At 37.6% G+C, this 17,300-nt stretch overlaps 1 protein-coding gene across 1 annotated transcript in view; it reads right to left on the bottom strand.

Moving 5' to 3' along the window:
• The window catches only part of RP1 (RP1 axonemal microtubule associated), a 342,341-nt gene that overhangs the window by 124,346 nt on the left and 200,695 nt on the right, over positions 1–17,300 (bottom strand). Inside the window, exon 19 of the mRNA XM_054561625.2 lies at positions 14,364–14,450. Within this exon, the coding sequence (XP_054417600.2) occupies positions 14,364–14,450 (87 nt within the window). The remainder of the gene's footprint in view (positions 1–14,363; positions 14,451–17,300) is intronic.

The following is a 17,300-nucleotide window of genomic DNA, read 5'->3' as shown; positions in this document are numbered from 1 at the left end:
TGCCCATCCTTCATAGCTTACACATAACCTCTTCTAAGGAGTTTTTTGTGAGCCCTCAGTTTGGTTCAGTAACCCTACTTTGTGATCCGCAGCAGCCTCCCCATTGATGATTTAACAGCTAATATTTGACTGACTTGAGGGAAGGAACCATGTCCTACCCATCTTGATACTACCACAAGCTTTCACAAGGCTGTCCTTGGGTCGTTTGTTGAATGAATGATTAAATGAATAACTACGTGAAATGGGTATTTGTCAACACAAGTTACAGACTAACTCAGCATGCCTGATCATTAATGAGTGACGACTGTATCTTTACTTGCTCCAAGCAAGAGGTCTTGAAAAGAACACTGGACAGCTAGAAAAACTGTGACCAAAATCTAGCTCTGGCATTTCCAACTGACCATGAGAAATCATGTAACCACTTTGAATACCGGTTTTCTGGTCTTTAAAATAGGAATAATGACTATCTCATATGGTTACTGTGGATATTAAATGAGATTATATGTAATGTGTAAAACTTTATATAAACTATACAAATACTTCATATTAACATTAGTGAAAAGTATATATGTATACATACATTAATATTAAAAAGGTTAATACAATATATTCTACTGAACTTGGAAATGTTCTCTTTGGATCATTCTTTATTTAGACAAGGGCCAGTGTCTGTGTGGAATTTGCACGTTCTCCTTAAGTCTGTATGGGTTTTCTCTAGGTCCTCCAGTTTCCTCCAACATCCAGAAGCTCTGCATGTTAGAGGAACTGGTGTGTCTACATGGTCCCAGTGTGAGAGTGTGGGGGGTGTGCAAGTGTGTGGGTATGAGTGTGCCCTGCAATGGGATGATGGCATGGCGTCCTGGTCAGGTCAGTTCCCGCCTTGCACCCTGAGCTGCCAGGACAGGCTCTGCCCACCCACAAGTCTGAACTGGAATAAACAGGTTAAAAAATGAAGGAATGAATACAAATGATTGTCAAATAAAAATTTGTAACGTCTATAATAATCATACAAATGTACAAAAATAAACAATTAGGGGATGAAAGCACTCAGCGAGTTGCCATGTTTGTGATGGTTTTTGAACTTCATGGTGGAAGGAGGTGGTCCTGACAATTTCCCTTTGCAAACATTTATTCCTTGGTTTAACTCACTATAACTACGATTGCTATCACTCACTGATTGACCAAACATAGGGTAAAACTTTACTTGTTTTCATTAATCTTTATTACATTTATATATAGCTCACATTTATTTCAATGGTTAATATTTGAAGTGTTTTGGACTTTAGAAGATTGGAGATGTTTTTGGGACCAGAAATATGCTCTAGAAATTTAACTCTTGTTTATTTCAGTTAGCCAATGGTAAATTAGTTTCGTTATACTAAGTATTGCTTGAAGTCACAGTTTCCAAGAACCTAAGACAATGTTAAGCGATTACAAGGTCATACTACCTAAAACTTCAACAGGTTCTTCCTCTACATTAACCTCTCCATGCAAATTGGCAAGAAGCCTCTGGTTTCTGAGGCCCCGCCATCCTTTCAACCTTAGAAGAGCCCACTGATAAGAGAGCCTCACCGATTTGACTTAAGTGCAATCCCACTAACACACTGAAAAGCCTCCAAAGTGAGGACTCTAAGTGAGTTCCGTTTACCTTCGAAGTCGTGATGGCTCGAAACAGAAAAACAAAGAATCTAGGTAATCTCTAGCAATGTTTGTTTTTATTTTCACAAAATATTTTTTCAACTGTTAAATTAGAAAGAAGGGCAAAATTCCAGGACGACCACAATGTTTAAGCCCAGTTACATGACAGCTAATGGCAGGACTCAGTGAAAGGCATGTGGCAAGTGAAAGAAACCTGGATTTGAATTAAAAGACCTTGGTTTATGTCTTTGCACTGCTACTTACCAGATGTATGGCCTTAGCCATTAACCACTGAAATAAATGTGAGCTATGCATACATTAAGATAGATTAATGAAAACAAGTAAGAAAGTTTATTTTACCTCATTTTTTGGTGGATCAGTGAGCAATAGCAGTCTTGTAATGGTGAGTTAAATCAAAGATTAAATGTTTGCAAAGTACAAATTGTCAGAAGCACTTCCTCCCACCACACAGTTCAAAAACAAACCATCGCAAACATGGCAGCTCACCAAGCACTTTCATAGAAGTTCCACAAGAGGACCTGTCATCTTCAGGCCCTCATTTGCAAAACTGCCATCATATCTCACCAAGTTGATAAGTGCCTTATGTAATAAAATCAGATCAAAACACCTTTTGGAAAACAGTTTGTAAACTATAAATGATTAGACATAGGAAGTTTTTTCCCAAAGCAGAACTTTCTCAAGACTGGGTGGCAATGTGTCTGGAGTTGGTTCCTTCCGGTGGGTTAGTGGTCTCACTGACTTCAAGAATGGAGCCGCAGACCTTCACGGTAAGTGTTACAGCTCTTGAAGATGGCACGGACCCAAAGAGTGAGCAGCAGCAAGATTTATTGTGAAGAGTGAAAGAACAACGCATCCACAGCATGGAAGGGTACGGAGCAGTTTGCCACTGCTGGCTGGGGTGGCCAGCTTTTATTCACTTATTTTTCCCCTCCCATGTTCCATTTCTGTCCTATCAGAATGCCCTTTTTCAATCCTCCCTGCAATTGGCTTTTAGACTCCTGCTGATTGGTGCATTTTACAGAGCACTGATTGGTGCGTTTTACTGATTGGTGAGTTGTACAGGGCACTGATTGGTGCATTTTACAATCCTCTTGTTAGCTACAGAGCGCTGATTGGTGCATTTTTATAGAGCACTAATTGGTGCATTTTACAATCCTCTTGCTAGCTACAGAGCACTGATTGGTGCGTTTTACAATCCTAGCTACAGAGTGCTGATTAGGGCGTTTTACAATCCTCTTGTAAGACAGAAAAGTTCTCCAAGTCCCCACTTGACCCAGGAAGTCCAGCTGGCTTCACCTCTCAGTGATACTTAGGAATATTGTAAAAGAGCTTGATTTCAGAACATCTAAATTTTCCAAGTTAACAGTAAGAGGGCGGTTTTTGTGCCTAGAAGTAAGATCACTTCTTTCCAGATCCACATGCTAGCTATGTAATATGGGAACTGCCTAGTTCTCAAAACCTCAATGTTCTCAATTAGGATTATGATAATATCTACCTTTCTGTGGTATAAACATTAAAAGTGATCAGGTATACCCTGAGTGCTCAACACATGTTTATTGTTTTAAGTAATAATAGTATCAAAATTAATCTCAGAGATTGGAGATCAGAATTCTTAAAAGTTATTTGGGATTGTGGTTCCTCACTCTTTAACATCCTCCTACAGAATGCACAGGAAAACTTCAGCCAAACGTTCAGTTTTCTATTACCAGAATGAGAAATTCTATTCCAATTCTCTGACTCCTACTGTACTTGGGACAGCTGACCACGACCATCTGGGAAGACAACTAACGGTCTCCTTTGGCTCTCCTACCCTTAGCCAATCTGAAGTAGCTTCTCCTGCTTCCTCTCTCCTGGGCCCCTCCATGAATTCTCTAGCCCATCAGTCAAGGAGCTCATAAACAAAAGGCAAAACCTCTAACTTCAAAAAAAAAAAAGAAACCTCTAAAGCTTTGGAATCCCAAAGCTGTCCTCTGAGCCAGGTCTCCCACTCATCCCATCCTCCCAAGAAAGCTCTCCAGCACTTCTAGTCTCCTGGGCCTCTAGATCACTGTGTAATCCTTGCCTGCTTTCCCTAAAATGGCTCCTATTCTGGTTCTTTGTACCTCAAGCAGGAAATTTTAAGAAAAAGGAGGCCATTCCTCTCTAAACTATAGGGACCAGCACTGTCCCAACTCCTCTTGAAGGCTTTATCTTTTCTTTCATGTCCTCCCTGAGCCCCTTCTCTAACTGTTCTTAGTGCCTGCCTTTAATGTCAACCTAGATATCAATGGAGCAAGGATCAGGTCCAGTGGGTCAGAAGGAGGGTCATCACTATGGCCAGAAGACTTGGGGTTGTGAGGGCAGAGTGAGCCACCTGCCCTCTGCCATAGCCTCACTCCACATCCTGAGTAAATGTAATTAATAACCAACAACAATTGCCACCATCTATATTTGTATTCTACTTTTTTTTTTTTTTTTTTTTTTTTTGAGACGGAGTCTTGCTCTGTCTCCCAGGCTGGAGTGCAGTGGCACGATCTCGACTCACTGCAAGCTCCGCCTCCCAGGTTCACGCCATTCTCCTGCCTCAGCCTCCCAAGTAGCTGGGACTACAGGTGCCCACCACCACACCCGGCTAATTTTTTGTATTTTTTAGTAGAGATAGGGTTTAACCATGTTAGCCAGGATGGTCTCGATCCTTTTTTATAAAATACTCTTCACAAATTTTATTTAATCCTAAACAAAATAAATAAAATAATCTTATCTTTTCTTGGAGGAGAAATGATATAGAACCAGAGTCAACAAATACTTTCTGAGAGCTATCCATGTGGCCATTTGTCTACTGAACACTGGATGTAAGATAAACACTGGATAGAACACAAAGAATACATTAGGATGAGAAAGGTTTAGAAAAAAATCCTTTTAGAAATCCTACTCTGAAATATCATAAACCTTTGTTCTATAAAACAAAAAAAAATACTTCTACTCTCATTACAGTTTCCATATACACAAAGCTTTTTCTGAAAAAATAAAGGCAAATAGTCACCAACACGTTTGTTGGACACAAAGTATTCACAGTACTCTATAAGATCTGATACTGGGGATGGTGGATGGGGCACTCGTGTCAGTCATTACTATTTTCTTTGTATAGCCAGAAATATGAAAATATAATAAGGTTTAAATGTGTTCATAGAGAACATTTTAAGTGTTCTTGCAAATCAGACACAAAGTCAAAGCTTGACTCTAAATGTCCTTATTTCTCATCCTGTGCCTTGTGATAATACCCTATTTGTTACAAGGACTGTACAAGGGGGACCAACTATGGTATTTACAACTGACTGAGGGACTATCAAATACATGAATTTATCTTTGGTTCAAATAAGCTGGCACAACTTTGAGAATGTTTCTATAAACTACTGGAGTCTTTTGAGATTAAACATTTGCCTGGAGATTTTGTGAAAAGAAGCTGGTGCTTCCTGCTGTTCACTGAACTAGAAAATCCTCAAAAACAAACTATTTTTCTTACTGCATTTCAGAACTTGCTATTTCCTTTATGTGGTTCTTTCTAGAACCCTGAAGTGAAGAGGTAACTGGAAATGAAAAGGAACTAGAAATATTTATGAGATACTTTAAAACTTCAAAAAAATAAGACATTTCTTACCTAATTTTGCTAATCTCAGGATTGCCTGGGGCTCATATCAAGTAGGTTACCGTATCATATTAACCAGCAGTAGGTTAAAATAATAACAAATTCACCAAAACCTATGACCCACTTCAATTCAAAGACTTAGAAGAATCAAAAAGCTTCAAGAGAATTCCTACTCTATTTGAGTCTATTTATCCAGAATGTATAGCAAACATGTGCTGCAGAGGCAGCCCAGACATTGGAGAGAGCATTGGCCTTATCTCGCTGGTAATTCTGCGTGAATGAGTCAAACCTCCAAGACTCTCCAGGCTATATATTTGAAACAGGGTCTCACTCTGTCACCCAGGCTGGAGTGCAGTGGTACAAATCTCAGCTCACTGCAGCACACCCAGCTAATTTTTGCATTTCTGTAGAGACAGGGGTCTTCCCATGTTGCCCACGCTGGTCTTGAACTCCTGGCCTTGGGCTCCCAAAGTACTGGGATTACAGGCATGAGCTGGGATTACAGGCATGAGCCAATGCACCCAGCCGTACTTCACATATTATAAATATTTGTTAAATAAACAAAATGTGTTTTATTTATTCATTCATTCCACAAATGTTTAACATCTACTACATGACAGGCAATACTCTAGGAGTTGGGATTATAACACTGAATAATACAAAGTTCCTGTTCTCAAGTCACTCACTTTCTAGTGGAAGTCAGACTATAAACAAATATGAAATATCAGATAAGGGATGTGTTATAAAGAAAATATACCATGCTGATGTGATCAAGAGCAAATGTGAGCTCCCTTTAGACTGTATAGCAAAGGACCTCTAAAGCAGGAGAAGACCAGTGTGGCTTCCACAGCATGAGAAGGGGACGAGAAAGAGGTGGGCAGGGGACAGATTACATGAGGGGACATGATCTGACTGATGTTTATAAGAGATCACTGGCTGCTCTTTGAAATCTGGATACTGAGGGGGGGAGAAAAAGAAGCTGGAAGGCTATCATAGGAGACCTTTACAGCAGAGAGAAGAGAAAAAATTGCAACTTGGAGTGAAGTGATGGTAATAAGATGGAGGAAAAATAGACAAAATTGAGGTATGTTTCAGCAATAGAATCAGCAGGAGATTCCGGAGGGATTGGATCTTGGAGGGAAGGGAAATAAAACAATCTAGGAAAATTCGTAGGGTTCTGGCTTATATAACCAGGTAGACACTGACACCATATTCTCAGATGAACAAGACTAAAGGAGAAGCAGATTGGATGAGGGAATCAAAAAGGTCTGATTATGTTTCATTTATTTTTTTCACTTGATATTCACAACTTGTGAGATACCAAGTACCGTTGAGCCCTATTTTACCATAAGAAAAACCTAGAGAAAAAGTGATTTTTTAACTTTTTAGAAATTAAACATCTTTCAAGTCTTTTGACTTCAACTCTAAAGTTTATTACCTCAATTTGAAAGAGTCAAAGTCAATTCCAGAGAATAAAAAAAAGAAAACCTAAGATTTAAAAACAATTATTAGTTTTATTTAACAGCATTTGCTAACATGTATGCTTATCTTTCTTTTCTCAATATTCAAAGTTAATTACTATCTGTCTATGTTCAGTTATAGCCATCTTGTTTTGGGTAGAAGCTACCCATTACCTGAAGTCAGTATGATGACCTGGATTAATATTCTACAACAGTGTTTTGAACGCTAGACAGTACAGTTGGTTAATGTGTATTAATATGGCTGAAATAGCAAGTCAGACCTTCACTAAGGCCTCTAAAATATGATCAAGGAATAAAAGTTTAAGATTCTGAATGACATCACATGACCCACCACTAGATCAAAAGCCCCAAAGCACCAGAGTATCATGAAATGGACAGGTGTTCCCTGCTCAAAATGCTATGTCAAAAACTAGGTTTTCACCCATTTTAATTTGGGACACTGGGAATGATTTCAACAAACACTTGTTTAGAAACAACGGCTTCCCCCAAAGAAAAGCATTCCATAAGTGCTTGCGTTGTTATCACAAGATGAACAATAGCTATTGGCTATAAATGGTTGATCATTAATGGGGGGAACCCTTATGGCATATGTCCTAATAATGACAGACTTTCAGGTTTTCCAAGTCCACAAAAGGCAGCCTTTGGTCATTGTAAAACCAATCATTTTCTTTTTTGGAAATAGTATTTTCTTTTGGCTTTCAGACTGAAGCATCATCTGGTATTATTCTATCAATACTAAAAAGGCCCAAAGCCTTGACTTTTGCTTTAGCTCTGATACAAAACTGCCAAATATGGGTACTATGAAAGAGTCGATATGGCTGAGAAAAAGTGCACTGATATTAAGCTTCAAAGCCAAACTTTATGTTGGGGTAGATGAGAAATAGAAAAAGGGTGAATTTCCAAAACCATTTTTTCACTGAAACATGCATTCATTTTCCTTGAAAACAAACAAATAAACAAAGTGCTTGGGAAAAAAAAAGGAAAAAGAAACAGCAGTGTCTTTATCACATAAAATATTCAGCATTTTGTTTTAATTTCCTAAATGAATAGGAACAATTTTAGGAATACCTTCAATAGAAACTAAAATTCATTTGCTGAGCTCCCCCTGCTGATTTACAACAGCAAATATTAGTTGTTTCACAAGAGAACATTACCATAAAAACTCATTCTTGTTTCTTAGAAACTTAAAATTCCTGGATTACTTTTAAAAATTTCAACCAAGTTGTTAAATACATATCCTAAAAATAGCTGACTGGAACAGACATATGGTGGTACTTACAATGTCTGAATTAACATATTAGAATTCAGTAATGAGAATATAACATCTAGGTCAGGTTACCCAACCTTTCTGCTCAGAACCTGAGAAAAGGGAGAAATCAATTTAATTCTCTCCATAAATCTTTTGGAAGACAGATGTAGAGACAGCATGTGCCATTTTCACTGGGACAATTACAATGACAACTTTATGGATAACTAAGCACAATCTAGTTTATAGTCAGGTTAATGCTGGATTGTGTTCTTTGAAGACAAGAACTGCATCTTAGTCATGTTGGCATGCTCAAACGACCAACAGAACTCTTCCAACTCTTATCAACTCTTCTAGTAATACTTGATAAAATACTTTGAATACGAGTACAATTGTTTTCTGAATACGAGTACAAATGTATACTTTTATACATCTGTGCTATTGTTTATTTTAGCACCAAGTTCAAGGAGAGACTTGATTGCTCTCTCCCACCCTGACACACTGAAATCTATGTATTGAAAAATTGCCTTGGTCCTAACCTGTCTTAAAATATAAAGTTAATTTGATTAGCATGGTCCATGCAACATAAGAAAAGGGAAATACTGATTAAGAAGACTATATAAAAGACATAAAGATTACTGAATTTTGCCACTGAGCAAATGCATGTGGAGGAATAAAATTTTGTACTGTATAGCAATAAACTTCCAGTGTATTTGTGAAATACTGAGAGAAGAAATAATGACTGGAGTTTAATTATCACACAGAAGATGGTAGTCATCTATACAGATTTTTTTCTATATGCTTGAATAGGGTGGCAAAAGATGGTAATAAAATATTTGTAGGTCTATGTATTTATCAAGTGACTCTACCTAAACAAGGTCAAACGGCTTGTGTCTGACAAATTCCAGTCTATGTAATCATCCTTCAAACACAAGGAAACTATTACAGCTTTGCAAATAGACACTTTGCCTTTTACTGGGGAACAAATTATTTTACATATTTAGGATGCAATATTTCATAACCTTCCCTTCGGGGCTCTCTGACCCCTGTCCCCACTGTGCACTCAGAGGCATCACCTAGGCTCCCTAGGGAGCTTCCTTGCCCTCTTCCCCTTTTGAGTATAGGCCTGCACTGTGGCTTCTGGACAGATTACTACTGGAGGGAACTTCCTCCACATGCAACCTTGTCACAACATCACCTAATAAAATATGTGTGCTACTGCCTCTGCACCATGGTCATATCGTTTTCCTAAATCAAACCCCAAATGCCTCAAACCCCTATAGTAATGCACAATATTCCTTTCATAGAATGTTAATAGATTTTACCTGAAAAATATGACCCCATGGTGAATTTAGTTTTGGAAATGCTGTTAAGCAGATTTCCCTACCACAGGGCATCCCAGAGCCTTTACTATATTTATTTGCATTGTGACTCTCCAAGAGAGGAATGAAAAACTCAGTGTTTCCAAAACTCATGTGGGAAACTCAGTGTTTTCCACACTGGAAACATTTATCGGGGAGCATCTTGGGAAAGCAGAAGCATGGCTGGCTTTTTGCATCACGGGAAGTGGCCTCAGGGCTGAGGTAAATGGGCATTAGTGGGGAAAGTAACTTCTTTGAATGGCTCACATAAATACTGGTGTCTAAAAACCATTCTCCACTAAATTAAACTAGGGCTCCTTGAGAAATAGGTAATTCCAGGGCTAGGGAAAAGAAAGTGCTAGATAAGCCTGAAATATCTTTTCAAATGAGAAAGTAAAGAAGTCCTCATAGAATGGACAGTGACATGTGAAAAAATATAGGGGCTTACAGGAAAAAATGAAGGATGATTTCAGCATCAAAGTAAATTATGTTAATAAAGATTAATCCATCAAATAAAGTAAGAATCTGCAAGTACACGCTGGTATGAATAAATAAATGAAATTTTGAAATGGAGAGAAGGAAGAAGTTCTACCTTGTAGTAGAATGCCAATTAATAAATAGAGATATAACAATAGAATATAAAAATCACCATTTGGCCACCATCACAGTAATAACTGACTAAGGCAAAAATCATCAATGGATCCTAAAATTAGTGGGTAAAAATTTTATGGTGAATATGATATTTACATAGCCAAAGAATCAATGGACATCATGTCAGTAAATATTTGTCAAATGATTAAAACATACATATAAACACACAAACTATATATATTTTAACAGGGAATGGTAAAGTAGATGGGGTGCAATCTTAACAACTGGGAATCTGAGTGAAATTTGAGTTCTTTCTTCTATTCTTGTAATTTTTAAAATAAATTTGAAAGCACTTCACAATAAAAAGTAAGGTGTAGGAAAAGTCCCTTCTCTTACATTGCTTTGGTAATGACAGTTTCTAGCTGCTCAATTCAATCAATTAATTAATGTTCTACCCACTTTACTTTTCACAGAAGCCTTTACCACTGACCAGAGGAATGGATGATGCCTCCCTTGGTTCCCAGGACTGAGTGCTCCTTCCTTGGACAGCTTCTGCTGGGGATGTTTTTTTCCTCCAGTTGAAGAATCACTACATAGTGATGTTGCTATACCCCTCAACCACTTTTCTCACTCACAGGCCTCAGAGAAAGCACAAGCCATGCTATTGACTTCAGGCCCACTTAACTCATGGGTAAGTTTCTTCTAAAATTTTAGTTCTGTCTCACCTTTCCCAGTAATTCACAGGCACAGAGCTTGTGATTTTACTACATTTGCAGGTTCCATGGTTTTTGCATCTTCTTAAAAGGTCATTGCTTTTCTCTTCTTAGAATTCTTTCAATGCTACTAAATAGAAAACTTTAAAGTCACCAAATGGTTTCCTCAAATCCTCCATATCATCTAGCATAATGCAGGGCATATATTAGGTGCTAAGTAGATATTTCTTGCCTTACTGACTGGAACATATTTACCTGTTCCTGCACTATTAGAAAACATTTCATTATATAGGCACGTCCTAAGAAATACTACAATAAACACCTCAGCAAAATTAACATTTTTCTCAATTACTTTTATTATACAACCAAAGATACAATAATAAAAATCACAGATAAAATTAAGAAACATTTAAAAAGAAAGAAATATTTTGCTAGACTCTATCAGTGGTATTCCAAATTTTAAACCTGAAGCATTTTGGAATAACATATCATGTACTGTAAAGGAACCAGTGACAGATACAGTATTTAAAGCCAGAAAGCAAAGATGTTCTATGATTCAAACCATTTCATCTGACTCCACTATAATCTAGTGCTTCCATACAGAAATCTCAAGGCTTTTAAGAGTTTAATTACCATCTATTTTTTAAAATAAACTTAAGGCCCAATGATAGTACTTAAGATCTCAGTCTCTGGAGTCCAACATACAATAAGACCATTTACTGAGGAACCTCAGGCAAATTACTTAACTTGATCGAGGCTCAGTTTTCTCATATGTAAAATAGGATATTAATGGTACCTAAATCAAAGAGCTGCTATTAAGCAGAAATACAGTGGTATTTGTAAGGTAGGTGGCATATGTTAAGCACTCAACAAATACTCATTATTATTATTATTGTTATCACTGCCATGATTAAATAAAAATAAAAAATAAAAAAAACAGGATCTTAAAGTGCATACATAGCATGATTCAATTTCACTAAAAGGGCAAAGCACATATAAACATATATATATATATATATATAAATACACACATGTATTTATATGTACATATTTAAGGTATTTATACATATGTTTTTATATATATTCATGTGTTGTTTAACAATGGGGATACTTTCCAAGAAATGCATTGTTAGGCAATTTCATTATTGTGTAAACATCACAGAGTGCACTTACACAAGCCTAGACGGAGTAGCCTACGACATACCTAGGCTATATGGTATAGCTTATTGATCACAGGCTACACACCTGTGTAGCATGTTACTGTACTACAGGAAATTGTAACACAATGGTAAGTATTTACGAATCTAAACATATTAAACATAGAAAAGGTAAAGTAAAAATAGAGCATAAAAGATTAAAAATGGTACACTTGTATAGGGCATTTGCCATGAATGGAGTTTGCAGGATGGAAGTTGCTCTGGGTGAGTCAGTGAGTAAGTGGTGAGTGAATGTGAAGGCCTAGGACATTACTGTACACTACTGTAGGCTTCATTAACAATGTATACTTAGGCTACACTAAAGTCATAAAAAATATTTTTCTTTTTTCCATAATAAATTAAACATTTAATTTTTAAAAATCTTTTTGACTCTTTTATAATAACACTTAGCTTAAAATACAAACACACTGTACAGTCATACAAAAATATTTTCTTTCTTTATATCCTTATTCCACAAGCTCTTTTTTTTTTTTTTTTTTTTTTTTTTTTTTGGTGAGGCAGAGTCTTGCTCTTGTCCCCCAGGCTGGAGTGTAATGGTGCAATCTCAGCTCACTGCAACCTCCGCCTCCGGGATTCAAGCGATTCTCCTGCCTCAGCCTCCTGACTAGCTGGGACTACAGGCGCCTGCCACCAAGTCCGGCTAATTTTTGTATTTTTAGTAGAGATGGGGTTTCACTATGTTGGCCAGGCTGGTCTCGAACTCCTGACCTCAGGTGATCCATTCCGCTTCGGCCTCCCAAAGTACTGAGAAGACAGGCATGAGCCACCGCACCCGGCCCATAACCTTTTTTTCTATTTATTTTATTATTATTCTTTTTAAGACAGAGTCTCGCTTTGTCGCACAGGCTGGAACGCAGTGGTGTGATCTTGGCTCACTGCAACCTCCGCCTCCCAGGTTCAAGCAATTCTCCTGCCTCAGCCTCCTGAGTAGCTGGGATTACAGGTGCGTACCACCACGCCCAGCTAATTTTTGTATTTTTAATAGAGATGGGATTTCACCATGTTGGTCAGGCTGGTCTTGTACTCCTGACCTCGTGATCCACCCGCCTTGGCCTCCCAAAGTGCTAGGATTATAGGTGTGAGCCACTGCACCTGGCTCTCTACTTAATTTTTTTTTTTTTTTTTACTTTTTAAGCTTTCTTGTTAAAAATAAAGACATAAACATACACATTCACCTAGGCCTGCACAATGTCAGGTTCACCCATATCACTGCCTTACACCTCCACATCTTGACCCATTGGAAGATATTCAGGGGAACAACATGCATGAAGCTGTCATCTCCTATGATAACAATGCCTTCTTCTGGAACACTTCCTGAAAGCCTGCCTGAGGCTCTTTTACAGTTAACTTTTTGTTAATAAGTAGAATGAGTACACTCTAAGTGATTAAAAGTATATGGCATTATATGTATATATAAAAAATATATTTTTATATATATAAAATTATGTATATATAACACACACATCCCAGTAACAGTTGCTTACATTAGCAAGTATTATGTACTGTACATAATTGAATATGCTATTCTTCTATACAACTGGCAGCACAGTAGGTTTGTTTACACCTGCATCACCACAAATACATGAGTAATTCATTACAATAGGACATTACAACAGCTATGACATCACTAGGCAGTAAGAATTTTTCAGCTCCATTATAATCTTATGGGACCACCATTGTACATGCAGTCCATTGCTAATCAAAACATCACTATGTGGCACATGGCTATATTTTACATTGATATTTACACATATATATGTGATATGTGTGTGTGTATGTATCTATATCTATACAGAGAGAGAGAAAGCATATGAGCCTGCAAGGAACCATGAAAGAGATTCATAGAAAAAAGATATGAAAAAAAAATGCACCACCAGAGTGGTCATCTAATGATCAATGAATAACAATTCATTTTTATTCTTACACTTCACCGTATTCTTCAGATTTCTATGAAGAGATTACCTTTGCAAATATAACCATAAATATGTTATTTAAAAAAAAAAACCTTTTGCAAGAATGAACCATATTTGTTTAGAGTGTTACGTCCACAAAAATTTTGTTCACATTATTTACAATACGGATGGTCCTCAACTTAACACAGTTCAACTTACAATTTCTTGAGGTTATGATGGGTTTATTGGGAAGTAACCCATCATAAATCAGAGAGCTCTGTATGACCTATGATGGGTTACAGCTTCTATTGAATAGATGTCGCTTTCACACCATCATAAGTCTAAAAATCTTAAGTCAAACCATAGTAAGTAGGGAACTATCTGCTACGTCACTGGCATTAAATTCATTTTTTACTTAGGATATTTTTTATTTACCGTGAGTTTACAGAGACATAACCCCACTGTAAGTCAAGGGGCACCTGTAATTAGGAAAGTACCATTTTCACTGCTTTACATAGCCTGCTTGCTTCTTTTCATCAGAGAATAACTATGAAGAAAAAAATAAGTGACATGATTACCCTCTGCAAGTTCCACTCGGATTGCTCACTGGTTCCATCATGTCCTATCCTTATCTTATATATGTTTCCAATGCTTCTTATTTCAACCTGAATGAAATGCAAAGGAGAAAAAAATTATCAGAATTTTTTAAATTAAGCACATTAAAAAATTCTTTCTTTTTACACTAAATGCATTTTTTGTTCCTAATAGTTAAAAAGCTCTCAGGAACTCTTTCAGAGTCTAGAAATGAAATGCCCTCAAGAAACAATCAGTGAGCTTCACAGACACACAGTATGAGACAGAAATATCACGAGACTTGACTAAAAATATGTGGAAGGAGTCAAATGAGAGAACAGGATGAAGAACACACATATGCTCAGTTCTCTGACTACCACACATTTCTCACTGGAAGCCAACACTTTCTGAGTTCCAATGACAGAAAGATGGGCTTGTATTTTAAGAAATTAAAAAAAACAATTTTCACCAAAGAAAAGCTAAATATGGTGATTTCTACAAGCTTAAGAAAAGTGTGAGTCTAGAACTTCCTTGTACTCTGAAAATCCTGTTGTCTTTGATGATACCTAGGTTAAGATATAGATGTTCTACATTCAAGGAAGAGAAGCAAGCCTGCCCACAGAATATGGGTGCTGATTTAGTTTTTGATGTGGCCAAAGAGTTTTTGTTAATCCAGGTAGCATTGTGGAGAACTGGCTTTGGGAATCACTTTTAGCTCAACTGGAAGCCTGGCTGTTGTAAACGGAGTAAAATACGTTTTTGTAAACTGAGTAAAATATGTTTTTTTTACTTCTCTTATCTTCAATTTCTTTATCTGTTGAATGGTCATATAATGCTTTTTGCATAAAATTTTCAGTTCAACTAAATAAATGTATATTAAAACAATAAACAATGTGCAAGTCCACAGGTATGCGAAGATGAAAATGACGGCACAATCTCTAACTTGGAGAAATATACAGACTAGCAAGGGAGACAGACTTATAAGCAGATATTTTTAGTATAATAAAATATGTCCAGGACACTGAACTGTGAGGATTTTTTAAAAATGTAATATACCACCTTATTGCTTAATGGCTTCAATAATAGCCATTGTCATTATTTCTACTACAGGTACCAATCTACCTCTGCAGACTAGAGATATAAAGAGGCAGGCACTTGCATATTATGTCTGACTAGACATTGCCTACCTATGGACTGGACCCTGAAAGAGCTGGGACAGTCAAATCACCCAGAAACTATCAGAACTCCTCTTTCATACCCAGTTCCCATGCTTAGAATTCTTTTTTTTAAGTGCCCACCACCACTTTCCCCTACAGACTGCAGCAGCTAGAACAGACCTGGGCCTGTTTCAATACCAGGTCAAGAGAAATTATGCTGTTGTCAACTGGGAAGAAGGAAAATAGGGATGTTAATCCCCAACAGCCAATTTCCCCCCACTTCCTTATTCCCAGAGCTGGTTTCAGTGGCAGAACTCAGAGGCTAGCTCTTCCTCCCAGAGGAAGCAGGAAGTTATCCTCCAGTTTGAGGCTAGTTTGTCTCTAAAAGGTAAACCACACTTTAAATATCCTTTCATTGTCCCAAGAATCTATTAGCACTTAAGTGTAAACTTCCTTTCTCCACAATTTAAGTGAAAACAATAAAGGGATATCTGAACAGTCTGGTTACCAAGGATATGTGACTTGATACCTATCTGTCTGTTACTGCAGAAGAGCAGAACTAACTGCCACTCAGCTCTGTGCCAGCCAGGGGGGAAAGACTTGACATGCTTGTCTCTTCCAATCCACACAGTCACCCTGTGAAGGGTAAGGCTCTTTTAAGTGTCTACTTTAAAAGATGAAGAAACTCAAACAGGTTAAGTCATTCGTCTCAGGATACACAGCTGGATACACAGAAAGTTCCAAAAGTAAAATTTGAACCCAAGTTTAATAAAATATCCCACATTGTCCTCAAAAATGGCTATATGCTCACTTCAGGACTGGAAAGAAGGAAAAGAGAATGAAAGACAAACTTAGAAGTGGCAAATGATGCCAATGAAAAGGAACAGGGGAATCAATACCCACAGAGGAGAGATTATAGAAATGTGTCAATTCATTCTAATTTAGGATTCTCAAACTATCATAAGGTCCCAGTCCTAGTGCCCATTAACCCCTAGGCCAGTGCTTCTCAAACTTTGGTGCACACATAAATTACCTGGGGATCTGGTTAAAATGCAGATTCTGATGCAGTAGGTCTGGGATGGGAACCCAAATTCTGTGTGTTTGACAAGCTCCCAGGCAATGCCCATCCTGCTGGCCTGGAGTCCACAAGACTCTACACTCCTGGGGGCTTCCATGTGTAGACCCAATCTCCACCACTGAGGTAATAATCTAGAGCTATTCACACTTCACAGTAAATGACAGAGGCCAGTAGAAAACACATCCTGAGCAGTTTACCAGCAGAGGGAGTCCTTGGTGCCTGTAATCTGTCATCTGTAGAGTACTTCCCATCTATCAGGTGCAGTGCACAGCACACACCTTCCCAGGCATTCTTTAAACTTCACAGCAAGGCTTTTAAGTAACTGTTATTACCCACCTTGTACTGAGTAGGATACTGAGGATTAGTAAGGATAATCAGTCTATTTAAGGTCACAGAACTAGTGAGAGGGTGATTTGAACCTGGTCTCTGACTCCAAGGCTTCTGTTCTTAACCAGTTTATGAGTTTTACTATATGTCAATAGGATTCCTTTTTTCATTTATACACATTTTCTCTTTTTGTCATCACACTACCTTAAAATTTAGAAAGAAAAGATATTATTTCCTGTATTCTATACATAAAGATAGTGCTGGCCTGGAGAAATTAAGTGGCATATTCAAGGTCACATAACTAACATGTGGGAAGCAAGGACTCCAATCTAGCTCACCTGATTTGCAGTCTAGTGCTATATCCAGGATTCTCAACCTTG

The sequence above is a fragment of the Pongo abelii genome, chromosome 7 (genome assembly GCF_028885655.2).
Source record: "Pongo abelii isolate AG06213 chromosome 7, NHGRI_mPonAbe1-v2.0_pri, whole genome shotgun sequence".
Lineage (NCBI taxonomy): Eukaryota > Metazoa > Chordata > Mammalia > Primates > Hominidae > Pongo > Pongo abelii.
This window is presented reverse-complemented; position numbering and strand designations above follow the sequence as displayed.